Source organism: Cantharellus anzutake, assembly GCF_015039405.1.
Source record: "Cantharellus anzutake strain C23 chromosome Unknown EI90scaffold_65, whole genome shotgun sequence".
In the NCBI taxonomy this organism is placed as follows: domain Eukaryota; kingdom Fungi; phylum Basidiomycota; class Agaricomycetes; order Cantharellales; family Hydnaceae; genus Cantharellus; species Cantharellus anzutake.
Genome location: NW_024067015.1, coordinates 452835 through 465532, shown reverse-complemented (window position 1 = coordinate 465532; position 12698 = coordinate 452835). Strand labels below are relative to the sequence as shown.

The window sequence follows — 12698 nt, the reverse complement described above, 5'->3', positions numbered from 1 at the left end:
ATACGGGCATCCAAATCCCCGATGGGAGCCCCAGTCTTCTTTATCAAGAAGAAGGATGGATCCTTGCGCCTAGTCCAAGATTACCGGAAGCTCAATGAGATCATGGTCAAAAACTCATACCCCCTCCCACTCATCTTGGACGTCCTTGCACGCCTCTGAAATGCCAAGTACTTCTCGGCGCTAGACTTGCGATGGGGATTCAACAACGTCTGCATCAAGGATGGCGATGAGTGGAAAGTGGTGTTTTCGACCAACTGCGGACTATTCAAGCCCACCATTATGTTCTTCAGCCTGTGTAACTCCCCAGCGACGTTCCAGACAATGATGAATGACATTCTCCGGGACTTCATCGATCAAGAGGTTGTCATCTGCTACATGGATGACATCTTGATCTTCACTGCCACCCTGGAGGAGCACTGGAGGGTTGTCCAAGAAGTCCTGGAGACGCTGTGGAAGCGGAGACTCTTCTTGAAGCTGGAAAAGTGTAAGTTCGAGCAGAAGCGAATCGAGTACCTTGGCCTCATCATCTCTGAGGGAAGCATCACGATGGATCCCATGAAAGTCCACGGAGTTCTCGACTGGCCAACCCCAACCAAGGTCAAAGAAGTGCAGTCCTTCTTGGGGTTCGTCAACTTCTATCACCAGTTTATCAAAGACTTCTCCGAGACAGCCCACCCCCTCCACGCGTTGACCTGCAAAACCAAGGCATGGGCCTGGGGACCAGGCGAAGACTGTGCATTCCACACCCTCAAAGACACCATCACCTCCACCCCGGTCCTTGCCTTCCCTGCTGACACCGGTCGCTTCAAACTCAAGTGCGATGCCTCTAACTTTGCGACTGGTGCGGTCCTATCCCAGCTCCAGACAGACGGAGAGTTCCACCTGGTAGCCTTCATGTCCAAGAGTTTCATGGATGTAGAGCGCAACTACGAGGTGTATGACAAGGAGATGCTCGCAATAGTGCACACCCTCGAGGAGTGGCGGCATTTCCTACAAGGAGCAGAGGAGAAAGTCAAGGTCTACACCGACCACCGCAACCTAGGATACTTCCGCACCGTGCAACGGCTGAACCGGCGCCAAGCGCGGTGGTCACTCTTCCTCTCTCAATTCCACTTTACCCTCATCCACCGCCCAGGGAAACTCATGGGAAAACCGGATGCGCTCATGCCGTGCTGACCACCCGAAAGGCAAAGATGACAATGATGGGTTGACTCTCCTCCAACTTGCTTGGTTCGAGGCCCACGTGGCAGAGGTGGTCTTGGTAGAGGGTGAAGAGATGACTATCCTCGAGAGGATCAGTAAGGCGAAAGACCTGGATGAGAAGGTGGTAAAGGCGATGCGGGAACTAGGAGAGGGCACATTGAGGTCAGATGAATGGGAGAAGCAGGGAGAGCTAGTTCTGTACAGAGGAAAGGTATACGTCCTGAAGGACCCACAGCTCCGCCACGACTTGGTGCGGCTACACCACGACGCGCAGGCGACGGGGCACCCAGGATGGTGGAAAACCCTAGAACTTGTCTCCCGCAACTACTGGTGGCCACGGATGGCGGAGTATGTCAGGCGGTACGTCCACGGATGCAACACCTGCAACCGTGTCAAATCCTCCCCTCCCGTAAAGTGGGGAAGCTCATCCCAAACAAGGTCCCTGCCCACTGCTGGCAAGTGATTTCAGTGGACATGATTGGAGAGCTCCCCAAGTCGAAGGGCTACAACGCCATCCTGGTCATGGTGGATCGCCTATCCAAACGCATCCATGCAATCCCAACTGTGATGACAGTGGACTCGGTGGGGATCGCACGGCTTTTCCTCGAACATGTTTGGAAGCACCACAGTCTCCCTGAGGAAATCCTCAGTGACAGAGGGAGCACTTTCATCTCACGATTCTCGAAAGAACTTGCGGACCTCCTCGGCATCAAACTCACCCCTTGATGCCCTACCACCCCCAGACAGATGGGCAGACGGAGAGAGTGAACCAAGAGGTAGAGGCCTACCTCCGGGTATTTGTTAACCATCACCAAGACAACTGGGCGGACTGGCTCCGCTAGCAGAGTTCGCCTATAATAACCACGTCCACTCTTCCACCCGCTGAACCCCCTTTGAGCTCGACACCGGCCAACACCCCAGGATGGGGACAGAGCCCACACACACATCCAAGGTAGAAGCCGCCGACGCCTTCTCATCAAGGATGATGAAGATGCAGGAAGAGGCGAAGGCGGCGCTAGAGCATGCAGCGGACGAGATGGCCCGCTACTATGACCGAAACTGTGAAGCAGCCCCCACATACTGAGAAGGTGACCAGGTCTGGCTCAGCACCCAGAATTACACCACTGACTGCCCAACCAAGAAGCTGGACCATAAGTGGACGGGCCCCTTCACGATTGTTAAAGTCATCTCCCCCGCCGCCGTCAAACTCCGGCTCACTGCCCGACAAAGAGGAATCCACCCAGTCGTATCCGTGACGAACATCAGACTGCACTGCCCCGACGAAATCACAGAATGACCCGCTGACCCCACCTGGGCCCAGACCTCGTCGATGGAGAAGAAGAGTATGAAGTCGAGAAAATCCTAGACTCTAAGTGGCTACGCCGGAAACTCCGGTACCTGGTAAAGTATACAGGCTGGCCGCACTCGGAAAATCAATGGCTCACACGTGACCACCTGACCCACGCCTCTGACCTAGTCAAGGAGTTCCACCGAACACACCCCCACGCCCCAGGGAGGGAAAAGGAGAACTGCCCAGCCGCTTCGAGGCGAAGCGGCTTAAGGGGGGGGGTGATGTCAGGGCACACCCCACCTGACCAGCACTGCACTGCCCCACTCCACTCCTCCCGCTACCACTCTTCGTTCCTCCTCTCCCTTTTTCTTCTTTGTCTTTATTTCTATTCCATGGTCGACTTCCCTTTTCTCTATGTATCATCACACACCTAATACCGCTCCCCCAATCGCTGCACCCACCATGCGCATTCCTGCCTACAGAGCAGCACACCTTCGGGATCTCCTGCAGAGACACCCAGAGAGGTCCGGCTGTGTGCGGAGATGACATGGCTCCCCCCACGTGATCCTGACTGCATGTATATAATAGCACCTGGGGTGGGAACAGAAGAAGCAGCCTTCTTCTCAACTTCCCACTTCAGACTGAGTGGTCAGAGATGCTCCCCCGCGACGGGATCGCCACTACACACAGCCAACATCTGTCCCATCGGGTCCCTCACGCTGGGACTTCGCCGCTTTCGGAGCTGTCCCTGACACCAACCCAGCTGGTGATAAGGCCTTATATACATGAGTTCCACAACTCATAAGAGCGTGGCTACATTGGGAATACATGGTAGTGGATAGAGAAGCAACATGAGATAGGAAGATAGATCGTGTGGAAAAGGGGGTGATAATGGGTAAGGGGTGACATGATAGCGGAAATAGCACATTGAATACAACCTGCATTCTAACTACAGCAAATCACATGCAGATATCGGCTTACAGGTACTCAACCTATCCGGATAGGGGTCCAGGCTGGCCAGATGACTGTCTGTGCCCTGACATAGCTGAACCAGATTTAGCTTCAATCCTTGCCTTATATGGGTGCCCTCTCCTTTAATACGGTTGTATAAATCAGCCAATATTAACGTGCAGGCTGCCCCGGAGTCGGCCAATGCCTCTATTTTGATCCCATTGTCAGGGCACACACCCTGACTAGCCCAGACCCGGACCTGCATCCGGACCCGGACCCACACCCGCATGTGCGCTTCCACCCTGCATGCTCCGGGCCCGGTTCCTATCCTTCATGTGACTTCCGGGTATCCCCGGAAGTTTTTGCCATATTGGGGCCACTGTGGGAAAGTGAGAAGTTAACCTTCTTCTCACTTTCTTACCCACAGTAGCATTGTGCCCTGAGATGGGCTGTTACAGGTCAGGTTGTGGGTTATAGAGAGAGGGGTCATGGGGACCTGGGGTCATCCCCTGACACCCATCTATTGCATTGATACGACAATGTACTCAACAAGTGTCAGATCCTAAGGATTGGTCGCTTGAATATCTTACAGGCTTCATATATCTCACCCAGGACAATGGCACTCCAATGAGTCTTTCATCTGGTGGGATCTCACTCCACATACATGCCATGGTGTAGGAAAAGGAAGAATCTTCGGCATTATCTATGTCAGGTACATCTGACAATTCAGACTCAGACAAGGTACAGAACTCTGTGTAGGCCACTGCAAATTCTGCTTCCTGACCCTCTACTAAGGCAGTATAAGTCCGTCGGTAGGTACCTTCCAGTTTGGATGAGCTATCATGCTCCTTATGGTCATTCCTGGTACAATCAGCCTTCCTGGGGGGACAGTCGTTGTCCCAGTGGTACGTACTTCCACAGTGTCGACAAGGTCTGGGTGGTTTCTTCTGTGACTTGAAGTCGCTTGTAGGATAGGTGTAGCTCCTGGATGCAACTGCAACACTTCTGGTCTCGACACAACCTCCTCCACGTTTATTCCTCTCCAAATTATTGCTGTTTTCAAAATTCCTGGCAAACTCCATAATTCAAAAAATCATGCTTCAGAGTTTGCACCATTACTCAGCGAGTTCTGAACCAAACTTTATGATTAAATCTGCGTTGGAAAGCGCCGAAGTAGGGAAATCTATCCATGTATGTTACATAGAGTCTTCTGAACATATCTCAAATGCAACAAATTCAAAAATACAGACCAGCGGAGCAAGCAGAGAGCATTTTTTTGGTCTACATGTTATCTATACACCCATACCAAGCTTTTGACATAAATTATGGTTGAAATGAGCCTCCAGTTGGGCAGAATTCTGCCCTTCTGTTCTCAAGGTTTCATTTCCCATGGGTTTGAGTCTATTGGCTGTGGGAATCAAGGCTCAAACCATGGGAAATTGTGCCTCAAGATCAGAGAGGGCAGAATTCTGCCAAACTGGAGGCTCATTTCAGCCCATAACTTATGTCAAAAGCTTGGTATGAGTGTACAGATAACATGTAGACCAAAAAAATGCTCTCTGCTTGCCCGCTGGTCTGTATTTTTGAATTTGTTGCGTTTGAGACATGTCCAAAATACTCTATGTAACATACATGGATAGATTTCCCTACTTTGGCACTTTCCAATGCAGATTTAATTATAAAGTTTGGTTCAGAACTCGCTGAGTAATGGTGCAAACTTTGAAGCATGATTTTTTGAATTACGGAGTTTGCCAGGAATTTTGAAAATGGCAATAATCCAGGCAACTTGGTTTGCCAAAGCATCAATACTGAACTCATCGCTAGCTACTAACTCATCATGCTTAAGTTTAGTCAGCCATAAGAGTTCTTCGGCCATGTCGACCTGATCGATGTTGAGGTGGGCCCACCATCCTTTCAGGATGTCCTCTAAAAGTCTTTGTGCTTCGCCCCTCAAGACCTCAGATCTGGGAACATCAGCGAGTGGATACAAGATATGCAAGAGTCGCAGCAGCTTGCACATTGCGAAGTCATGTGGGGATTCCTTGTAGTACCTTTCACCCTTATGGTACCTGCAGGCATGGAATCAATCTTGAACCTTGTTGAGGAAGGCAGGCGTTAAGAAGAAATGTAGTACATATCCATGTAGATCTTCCCAGTTGGTGGTGAAATATAGTTTGTTGGTGACCAGTACAGTTGACCACCAGTCTGCCAGGGTGCCCTTGAAACAATCAGGGAGTATGCAGGTCATTTGCTGGGCGAAAGCAGGCAAATGCCTGGCTAGGTTCCGACATATGCTGCACCACGTTATATAGCTGTCGTGAACTCAGGGAAGTCTGATGTAGTATATTTACGATCCACGTAAGGTTGCATGTGGTCGAGAGGGGGAGGCCTGTATCCAGGATTCTGCGGGGGGGCTGCTAGCGCTCCGGGTCCGGGAGGTGGAGGAGGGGGCGGTGCCCCAGCGTATCTAATGGGTGGAATATACCCAGGGTATGGAGCCCCACTGGGCGGAGGGGGTGGCCCTGGTGGTCCTGGTGGAGGTGGTGGACCCACACCTCATGGAGGTGGCTGCCAGGGGTCAAGAGGTGGTTGACTTGGTCCATGATCTGGATCTCCAGGTCCAGGGGGACCTTCATTTGCTGGATAGTAAGGAATGCGAGGGGGAATGGGTCCATGATTGTCAGGATCAAGTCTCTCCTCGACAGGTCCCAACTCTGTCTTCCTTCCAATTTTCAGGCCTCTCACAAATTCCATGTAACCCTCATTCTCCTTGGGGTTCTCGAAAGCATTGGTCTCTTGATGACATGTTATGAATGGCATAGATGGTTCGTCTCTGGGTAGCATCCCTGCAGCGACATTGATACTGGGTCTAGGTGCTGGGAAGGCCCTAGATGGCTGAGTGCATTTATGGACAAAAGTGGTCTCTTCAGAAGGAGATATAAGATCCTCATATGTGGTCCATCCCAACAGGGGAACTTCAGGTTGACAAGTGGGCTGCATTTCAGTCGACCATGCCTCCTCGACTTGCCCAGGGTCCATAAAGTTGGTGGGCATGACATTTGCCAACCTAAGACCACTCATATACGACTCGTCAAATTCTCATGAAGGATGTGCAACTTTCTTGATGGTGTCAAAGTGTTTCTCAAAGGAGTTGAAATGCTGGTCCAGGAAGTTCCAAGCAATGCTGAACTCCTTGGGTGATGACCATCCTCTTATGGTGAATATAAGGGCAAGGTCACCTTGGGGATCCACTACAAAATTGCCTGCAGCTAAGTTGGCCTTGGTGGCAAGCTGGGTGAATTTGGTGATTTTCATGAGTAGGTTGGTTAGCTCGACCTGCCAGACAGTCCCAAGTCGATATCTCAAAGGCTCTCCTTCGAGACTGGCTCCAATGGGCTCTTTCTTGAGATCAGCTGGGGCGAGACAATGCCAATTTCATATACATTTCATGTAATTATTCAAGTCCTCAAAAATTCCACCTTCAAATTCTCCAAGAGCATCAATGACTTGCCTGAGAGCTTGTTGTCTCTGGAATGTGCCAGGCGAAGAATGCACATCTTCACCTACTGGTGAAGTGTCTCTTGAGTTAGATTTACGATCCAACTGGCTGATCCTCACGGGTCAGGAAGCAGGATACAATTTGTGGGTCGCTTGCACTGGGGTAACAGGTTCATCTCCCAATAGGGACACTGTCTTTGGTGGCATGGTGCAAGTCTCTCACACCAGGGTTGGGGCACCAATGTCACAAGGATGGGGAGAACTTCTCCCCTCTTGAACTGTTCTTATAGTTGGAAGATGATTGCAAGATCTTTGTAATCAATGGGAGATCCCAGTCATGTATGAGAGTAGACGATTGAATCCCCATCAATCATGGTTCACAATGGAATGAGTTATTAAGGGTTTGATTGCATGTAGTCGGAGATGCCAGGATAGATAGGTTGGCCATGGGTACTTGGCACTCCTCAGTGGAGCGTACCATGTGCACGGTTGCGACTTGTACAATATGTGAGGATCCCATATCGTTGCTATCGGTTACTTGGCATTCATAGTACAAACATACCAGTAGCAGGTTATTATCATGAGAACCCAGTAAGGAGTGGCTAGTGGGGCCTTCAGTGACTTGGTGTTCCCAAAGGGAACGTACCAATGGCAGTGAGGTGTGATGACTGACAAGGGAGGAACCAGATGGTTGATGGGTGGCTACTTGGTGCTCATGTAACAAGCATGCCGGCATCATGGGAATATGAACCTCAGAGCAGTTGCGATCCCAAATATCATAGTATGACATTGTCCATCAGGCACTGGAGGGAGAGCTAGGTGATGATGTCCTGTAGGATGCGGGTTCCAGTGGATGATACACAAGTCACAAGGCTTCGACTTGCGACTTCAAGTTCTCACAGCGAGAACCACCAGAAGACTTGATGTAACCAGGCATATAGGACATGTTGAGAGTTGTACACACACATGGGTTCAGCTGAGTCACAAAAGGGGGTTGTTACAAGAGACAATGCACAAGGTAGTTTGTAGCAAGTCATGGTCGTTAGCAGGAACTGCCTCCAGCAGTTTCCATACATCATGCATGACTATCTACAAAGTATAATGGTCACAGGAAATCCCACGAAATGCAAACAACCTCAGCCAGCACCAAAACCCTGATGGGGAAAGCTTTGCACGAGGGGGGGGATGGGATAGAATGGGAGAGGATAGTAGGGTATTGGGAGAGAGAGTGAGTGAGTGAGAGTGTGTGATGGAAGGGGAGGTCTTTGACAATGTGATGGATATGGTCATTGGAGACTCTATATCCATAACACACAGGGTTGGATCATGGGGCTGTGTAGTGTCATCAGTCATGAGTAAGCAGGCTGGAAACAGGTGTACTCTGACACAGGAAATGAGCTGTTCCTGGACTGGCCAATCTCCTCCTGATTCTCCCAGTGCTCTCCATACTCCGGAGCGCTCAGAGCATAACAATATTTTGCTGATGCATAAGAGATGATATAAATGAAGGGCAAGTATGTACAACTTGCCTACTGTGGGTAAGAGTTGAGAAGGAAGCTAACTTCTCATCTTCCCACAGTGGCCACAATATCAGGAAAACTTCCGGAGATATCCGGAAGTCACATGGGGACAGGATCCAGACTAAGGGGAATCCAGGTTTTAAATGGCACATGTATTCCGAGTATTTTACCTGGGACCCCAGGCATAATACCAGGGAGCCCCACCATAAAACACTGGGTTTCCCTATGTTTTTTACTGCAATTTGCTTCCCACTGTAAAGGAGCATGAGACTTGTCCTCACTATGGACTGAAGCAACATCTATAGCTGCATAACTGGGCACTTGGGTCAAAGCAACCAAGTTGATTGACTCAATCTGATCTCGGATCACATCCGAAGTCGCAAATGGATCACTTGTGCACTGGGGCATCATCACTGAGCTCACCTCTTGGCAGCTGAGATCAAACAATTACCTAACTATTAGATACTTATTTGAGGAACAGTTTTTGGAGCAACAACTTATGCATGTCACATCACTGACTTCTGTTGGCCATCCTTCTCCATGGGTTCATATTCATTCTCATATTCAACCTCAACCCAGCCCTTTCCTTTAAGAGAGTCAGGTTGTACACTGTTCCAAGATGCCGAGGGCACATACCAATTTTACCGCTGCCTTTTCTGGCATGCTCCATCCAACCATTCGGGGAATCTCCCATTCCCAACCCCCCGGGGTCAGACTTGAACAAACATTTCATCTTGTTTCTCCTGGCCGAATGGATTCCCACTTACTGAATGCAGTTCTCCCAGAGATTCAATATCACTGTCATCGCTGACAAAATTACCCTCCCATTCTGCGTCCCATCCCCGTCCATCAGTTCCTCAGCGTCTAAATCATCCTCCAAATTAACTTCGCTTTGGGTCCCAGTCCGGTCCAAAATGGATCTCCATACGTCTTCATTTACATTGAGAGGTGCGTCACCATAAGCTTTGGATCTCAGACGCTCGATGAGTTCTTTCTCAATGGATTTCTCAAGGTGGGCGGCTGCAAGAGCCTTGGCCTCCCGCTGTGCCTCGCGGCGTTCCTCCCTTTTCTTGACCCCTGTAAGAACTACTCTACAAACTGACGGTCAGGTACAGCTGAAGAGTAAGTATAGGAGTACGAAACATAATACGTACTGCTGGCTCAATTTGAGCCGTCGCATTTTGATAAGATACTGGGTAATCCTAGTCAACCGCTGTTTGCACCTGAGAATCATAAATTTAGGCCAATATATCAGTTCCTCGTCGATCTGTAATATCGGCTTCAGAATTAATAGAATGGGCCCACAAGGATTCGCCCGCGAACTCGCCTGCTGCAATGCTTTGGTGAAGTTGTTGGAGAGCTTTACTCGCTCCCACATGCGAGATGGAGTATGTGCGCGCTCTATTGTCTTGCTATACAGGTAAATGGCCCCTACGAGAATGTTAACCTAGACCATACGTGCAGCGCGGTTCACCTGGTTGACCTTCTATCTCCCGGACCGTCGCATAACGTGAATTGGCCAATGGACAGGAGAGCTTGTTGCATAATCCAGAAGCATTGTACTCATTCCGGCAGAAAGATCTGTTCTGAGTCTATGGAACGGCTCCAAACCAGAAAAACAAGGACTCAACTGTGTGGTAGTTCTGGAAACAAAAATGAGACGAAATGAAAGCAAAAAGGCCATGCAAAGCACTGACTTAACCTTATAGGAACAATGACCCTTGTCAACGATGTGCCATATAACGTCGTCTGACTGCATGTTCCGGATGATAACTTCCTGGTGAAAGCGCCGGGGCAGGGATCGTCGGAATAAATACACAAAAATAAAGGGGAAAACAAAGAGATAAATCCGAATCCAGGTTACCTGTCCGCTTTCATTCAAGTGGTGCCCAAATACTACTCCACTGTCAAGCCGTTACGTATGGATTGTCGAATGTTGGGTTAACGATGTCGAAAATGGGAGGGTTCCGCCAACCAGAGCGAAGTTATTTCCGTGTATTTATTCCGGAGTTCCCCATCGTTGGCACCTAAAGTTTGCAGGCTAAACATCTACCTAATCTTAATGTTGCCATTGAGTTCGTCTACCTTGATGTGCCCGAATTTTCTTTGTATGCTAACTCTCGCTCAGGACAGCTCATCGGTGTGACTAAACCTAGCCCACCAACCGGCCTCCCAGCACATACCCGAATGATCCGTTCGTCCGCTACTTGGATGGACTTCCATTTTGATACACACCACTTTGTGCAACGTCTGGAGCGTGAAGGATTCACCCGGGCACAATCCGAAGGCATCATGGCAGCCATGGCGGACGTGGTTGATGAGAGTATACGCAACCTTTCTCAGAATATGGTCACAAAAGCTCAACAGGAGAAGGTGAGGCCTTGTCTTCTAACCGCCCCTCGAATTATTAAATCAGCCCAGTTTCACTATAGTCAGAAGGTAGATTTTGCCCAACTTAAGTCGGAAATTCAGCTGGTGGAAAAGAACGACCTTTCCCTTATGAAAACCGAAAATGACCGGTTAATGGCAGAAGTTGACAAATTGAAACAACGGCTTAGAGAAGAGATTTCTCGCACTCAGGGTGGGTGCGTTTAGATCTCAATCTTGAGAAAGGTGAAATCCTCCGCAATGTTTTACTCATTCGTGCACGTCATAACGCATCGTCAGGTCGTATACGAGACGAGTCCAGTCTTCAAGAACTGAAAATACGTGAGGTTGACACACGCATCGAAAGTGAAATTGCTGGACTTCGTACTGCAATTGAGACAGCTAAGGTTTGACCATGACCAGTTCCTCCGAGATCTGCGTCTGATTTTTCGTTTAGCAAAATACTCTTCAGTACTTGGTCACAGTTGGTAAGTCGTAAAATCAATTGCTAGGAATTCCGACCCAGTCTCAGGCCTCCAAAGCAACTGGCTGTGCAGCTCTACTAATGGCATATCTTCGATTCCGGGTTTGATCATTATGGCTACCAGCTAGGCCGTATGATAATGGACGGGCGAGTAGTGAATGAGAAAAATACTTGAATTATTCATCCTTATGCCTGGGCAGAACATATCTCGTCCCGAGGATTGCATCCCAGTGAACAAAAAATGGTTGACTGAAATTGTATTTAATTCCCCACACCTGCTTGACAGATTGATATTAGTAATGCTGGGGGCACGAGGATGAGATTCTCTCACCCTGTGATGTATGTCGTGATATGTGGAATTGTTCGGAAACAAGACTTGGAACGGATCGAAAGGGAAAGCATAACCACAGTGATCATCGACGGTTTTAAGTGTGGAGAATGTAAAAAGAAAGATCCCCTGTCGCACAGTCATACCGGCGAGTGTGTGTGCAATAACAGCACCTAGAGTATCCAATAACAAGCCTTCGAACCAGTGATTATAAAGTGCGCCAAAGGCGTATGGCACATATAGTCGATGGTGAACACAATGGAAATTGCGGTAGAGGAATTGATTGGTATGGAATAGCCTATGCAGGAAATATTGCCAGGTGTCCATCACGAAACTTTGTGCACGCACTCAGCAATGTTCTGGGGCCGAACAAGAAACGACTCACAGTGCCAACGCGAACTGCGCTGCTGGAAATAACCACCAGTAGAGAGTTGACACCACACTGAATCCATTTGAAATCATAAAACTCTGGTAGTATGCCGGACTAAGAATGTAGTGGAATAAGGATGATATGGAGCGATATAGGCCCAGCATGGCCTGGACATGATCGACGTTGTCCTTATCGGTTGGATCAAGCCACCACCAACCGAGTGCGGTCTGAATTATTTGCTGTAGAGCAACAGCTTTCACAACTTGCAGAACAGTTGCCTTGTTCCTTTGTTTGGTTTCCTCTGGCTCGTGGATCCTGTACCTATTGATCCAAGCCCAGCCCGAATGGTCCAGCAGCATGAAGAAGAGTGAGTAAATCCACTAAGGCAAAAACATCAGTAAAGGAAAAGTTCACGTCATGCCGCACTGACATAGGCTACTATTGGAGCGAGGAGGGAGAGGGACCTGTCGCTCACATACGGCACAAGATTCGAGCGGTCCGAAAAGTACAACGGTCGGGCATGAAGTTCAATTGCCATACTTAGGGGATCATTTAGCTCAGTACCATAGGATAAGAGAACAGCGGCGAGAGTCTGGTTGTCTGCATGTTTTGCCTCCGACATGGCCTACGCACAACGAGACGGGGTGGCTGTGTCGTCCCACGAACCAAACTGCAACTGTCGAGTT

At 49.2% G+C, this 12698-nt stretch overlaps 3 protein-coding genes across 3 annotated transcripts; 1 reads left to right on the top strand and 2 right to left on the bottom strand.

The window, feature by feature from the left end:
* Positions 1-9311: 9311 nt before the first annotated feature.
* On the bottom strand, positions 9312-10262 carry EI90DRAFT_3077010 (ribosomal L28e/Mak16). Its single transcript, XM_039061704.1, has 6 exons — positions 10161-10262; positions 10095-10106; positions 9947-10044; positions 9791-9894; positions 9618-9730; positions 9312-9561 (listed from the first exon to the last, which is right to left on the bottom strand). The coding sequence occupies exons 1-6, from the start codon at positions 10220-10222 to the stop codon at positions 9555-9557; spliced, it is 396 nt and encodes a 131-aa protein (XP_038911233.1). The 5' UTR covers positions 10223-10262; the 3' UTR covers positions 9312-9554.
* Positions 10263-10326: 64 nt separating this feature from the next.
* On the top strand, positions 10327-11493 carry EI90DRAFT_3292413 (uncharacterized protein). The gene is made up of 6 exons (XM_039067331.1): positions 10327-10538; positions 10592-10836; positions 10885-11044; positions 11131-11237; positions 11288-11318; positions 11343-11493. Exons 1-6 carry the CDS (start codon positions 10526-10528, stop codon positions 11420-11422), a joined length of 636 nt encoding a protein of 211 aa, XP_038911232.1. The 5' UTR covers positions 10327-10525; the 3' UTR covers positions 11423-11493.
* On the bottom strand, positions 11288-12627 carry EI90DRAFT_3077008 (sphingosine hydroxylase). The gene is made up of 5 exons (XM_039061703.1): positions 12443-12627; positions 12028-12392; positions 11646-11976; positions 11373-11589; positions 11288-11318 (listed from the first exon to the last, which is right to left on the bottom strand). Exons 1-4 carry the CDS (start codon positions 12548-12550, stop codon positions 11491-11493), a joined length of 903 nt encoding a protein of 300 aa, XP_038911231.1. The 5' UTR covers positions 12551-12627; the 3' UTR covers positions 11288-11318; positions 11373-11490.
* Positions 12628-12698: the final 71 nt, after the last annotated feature.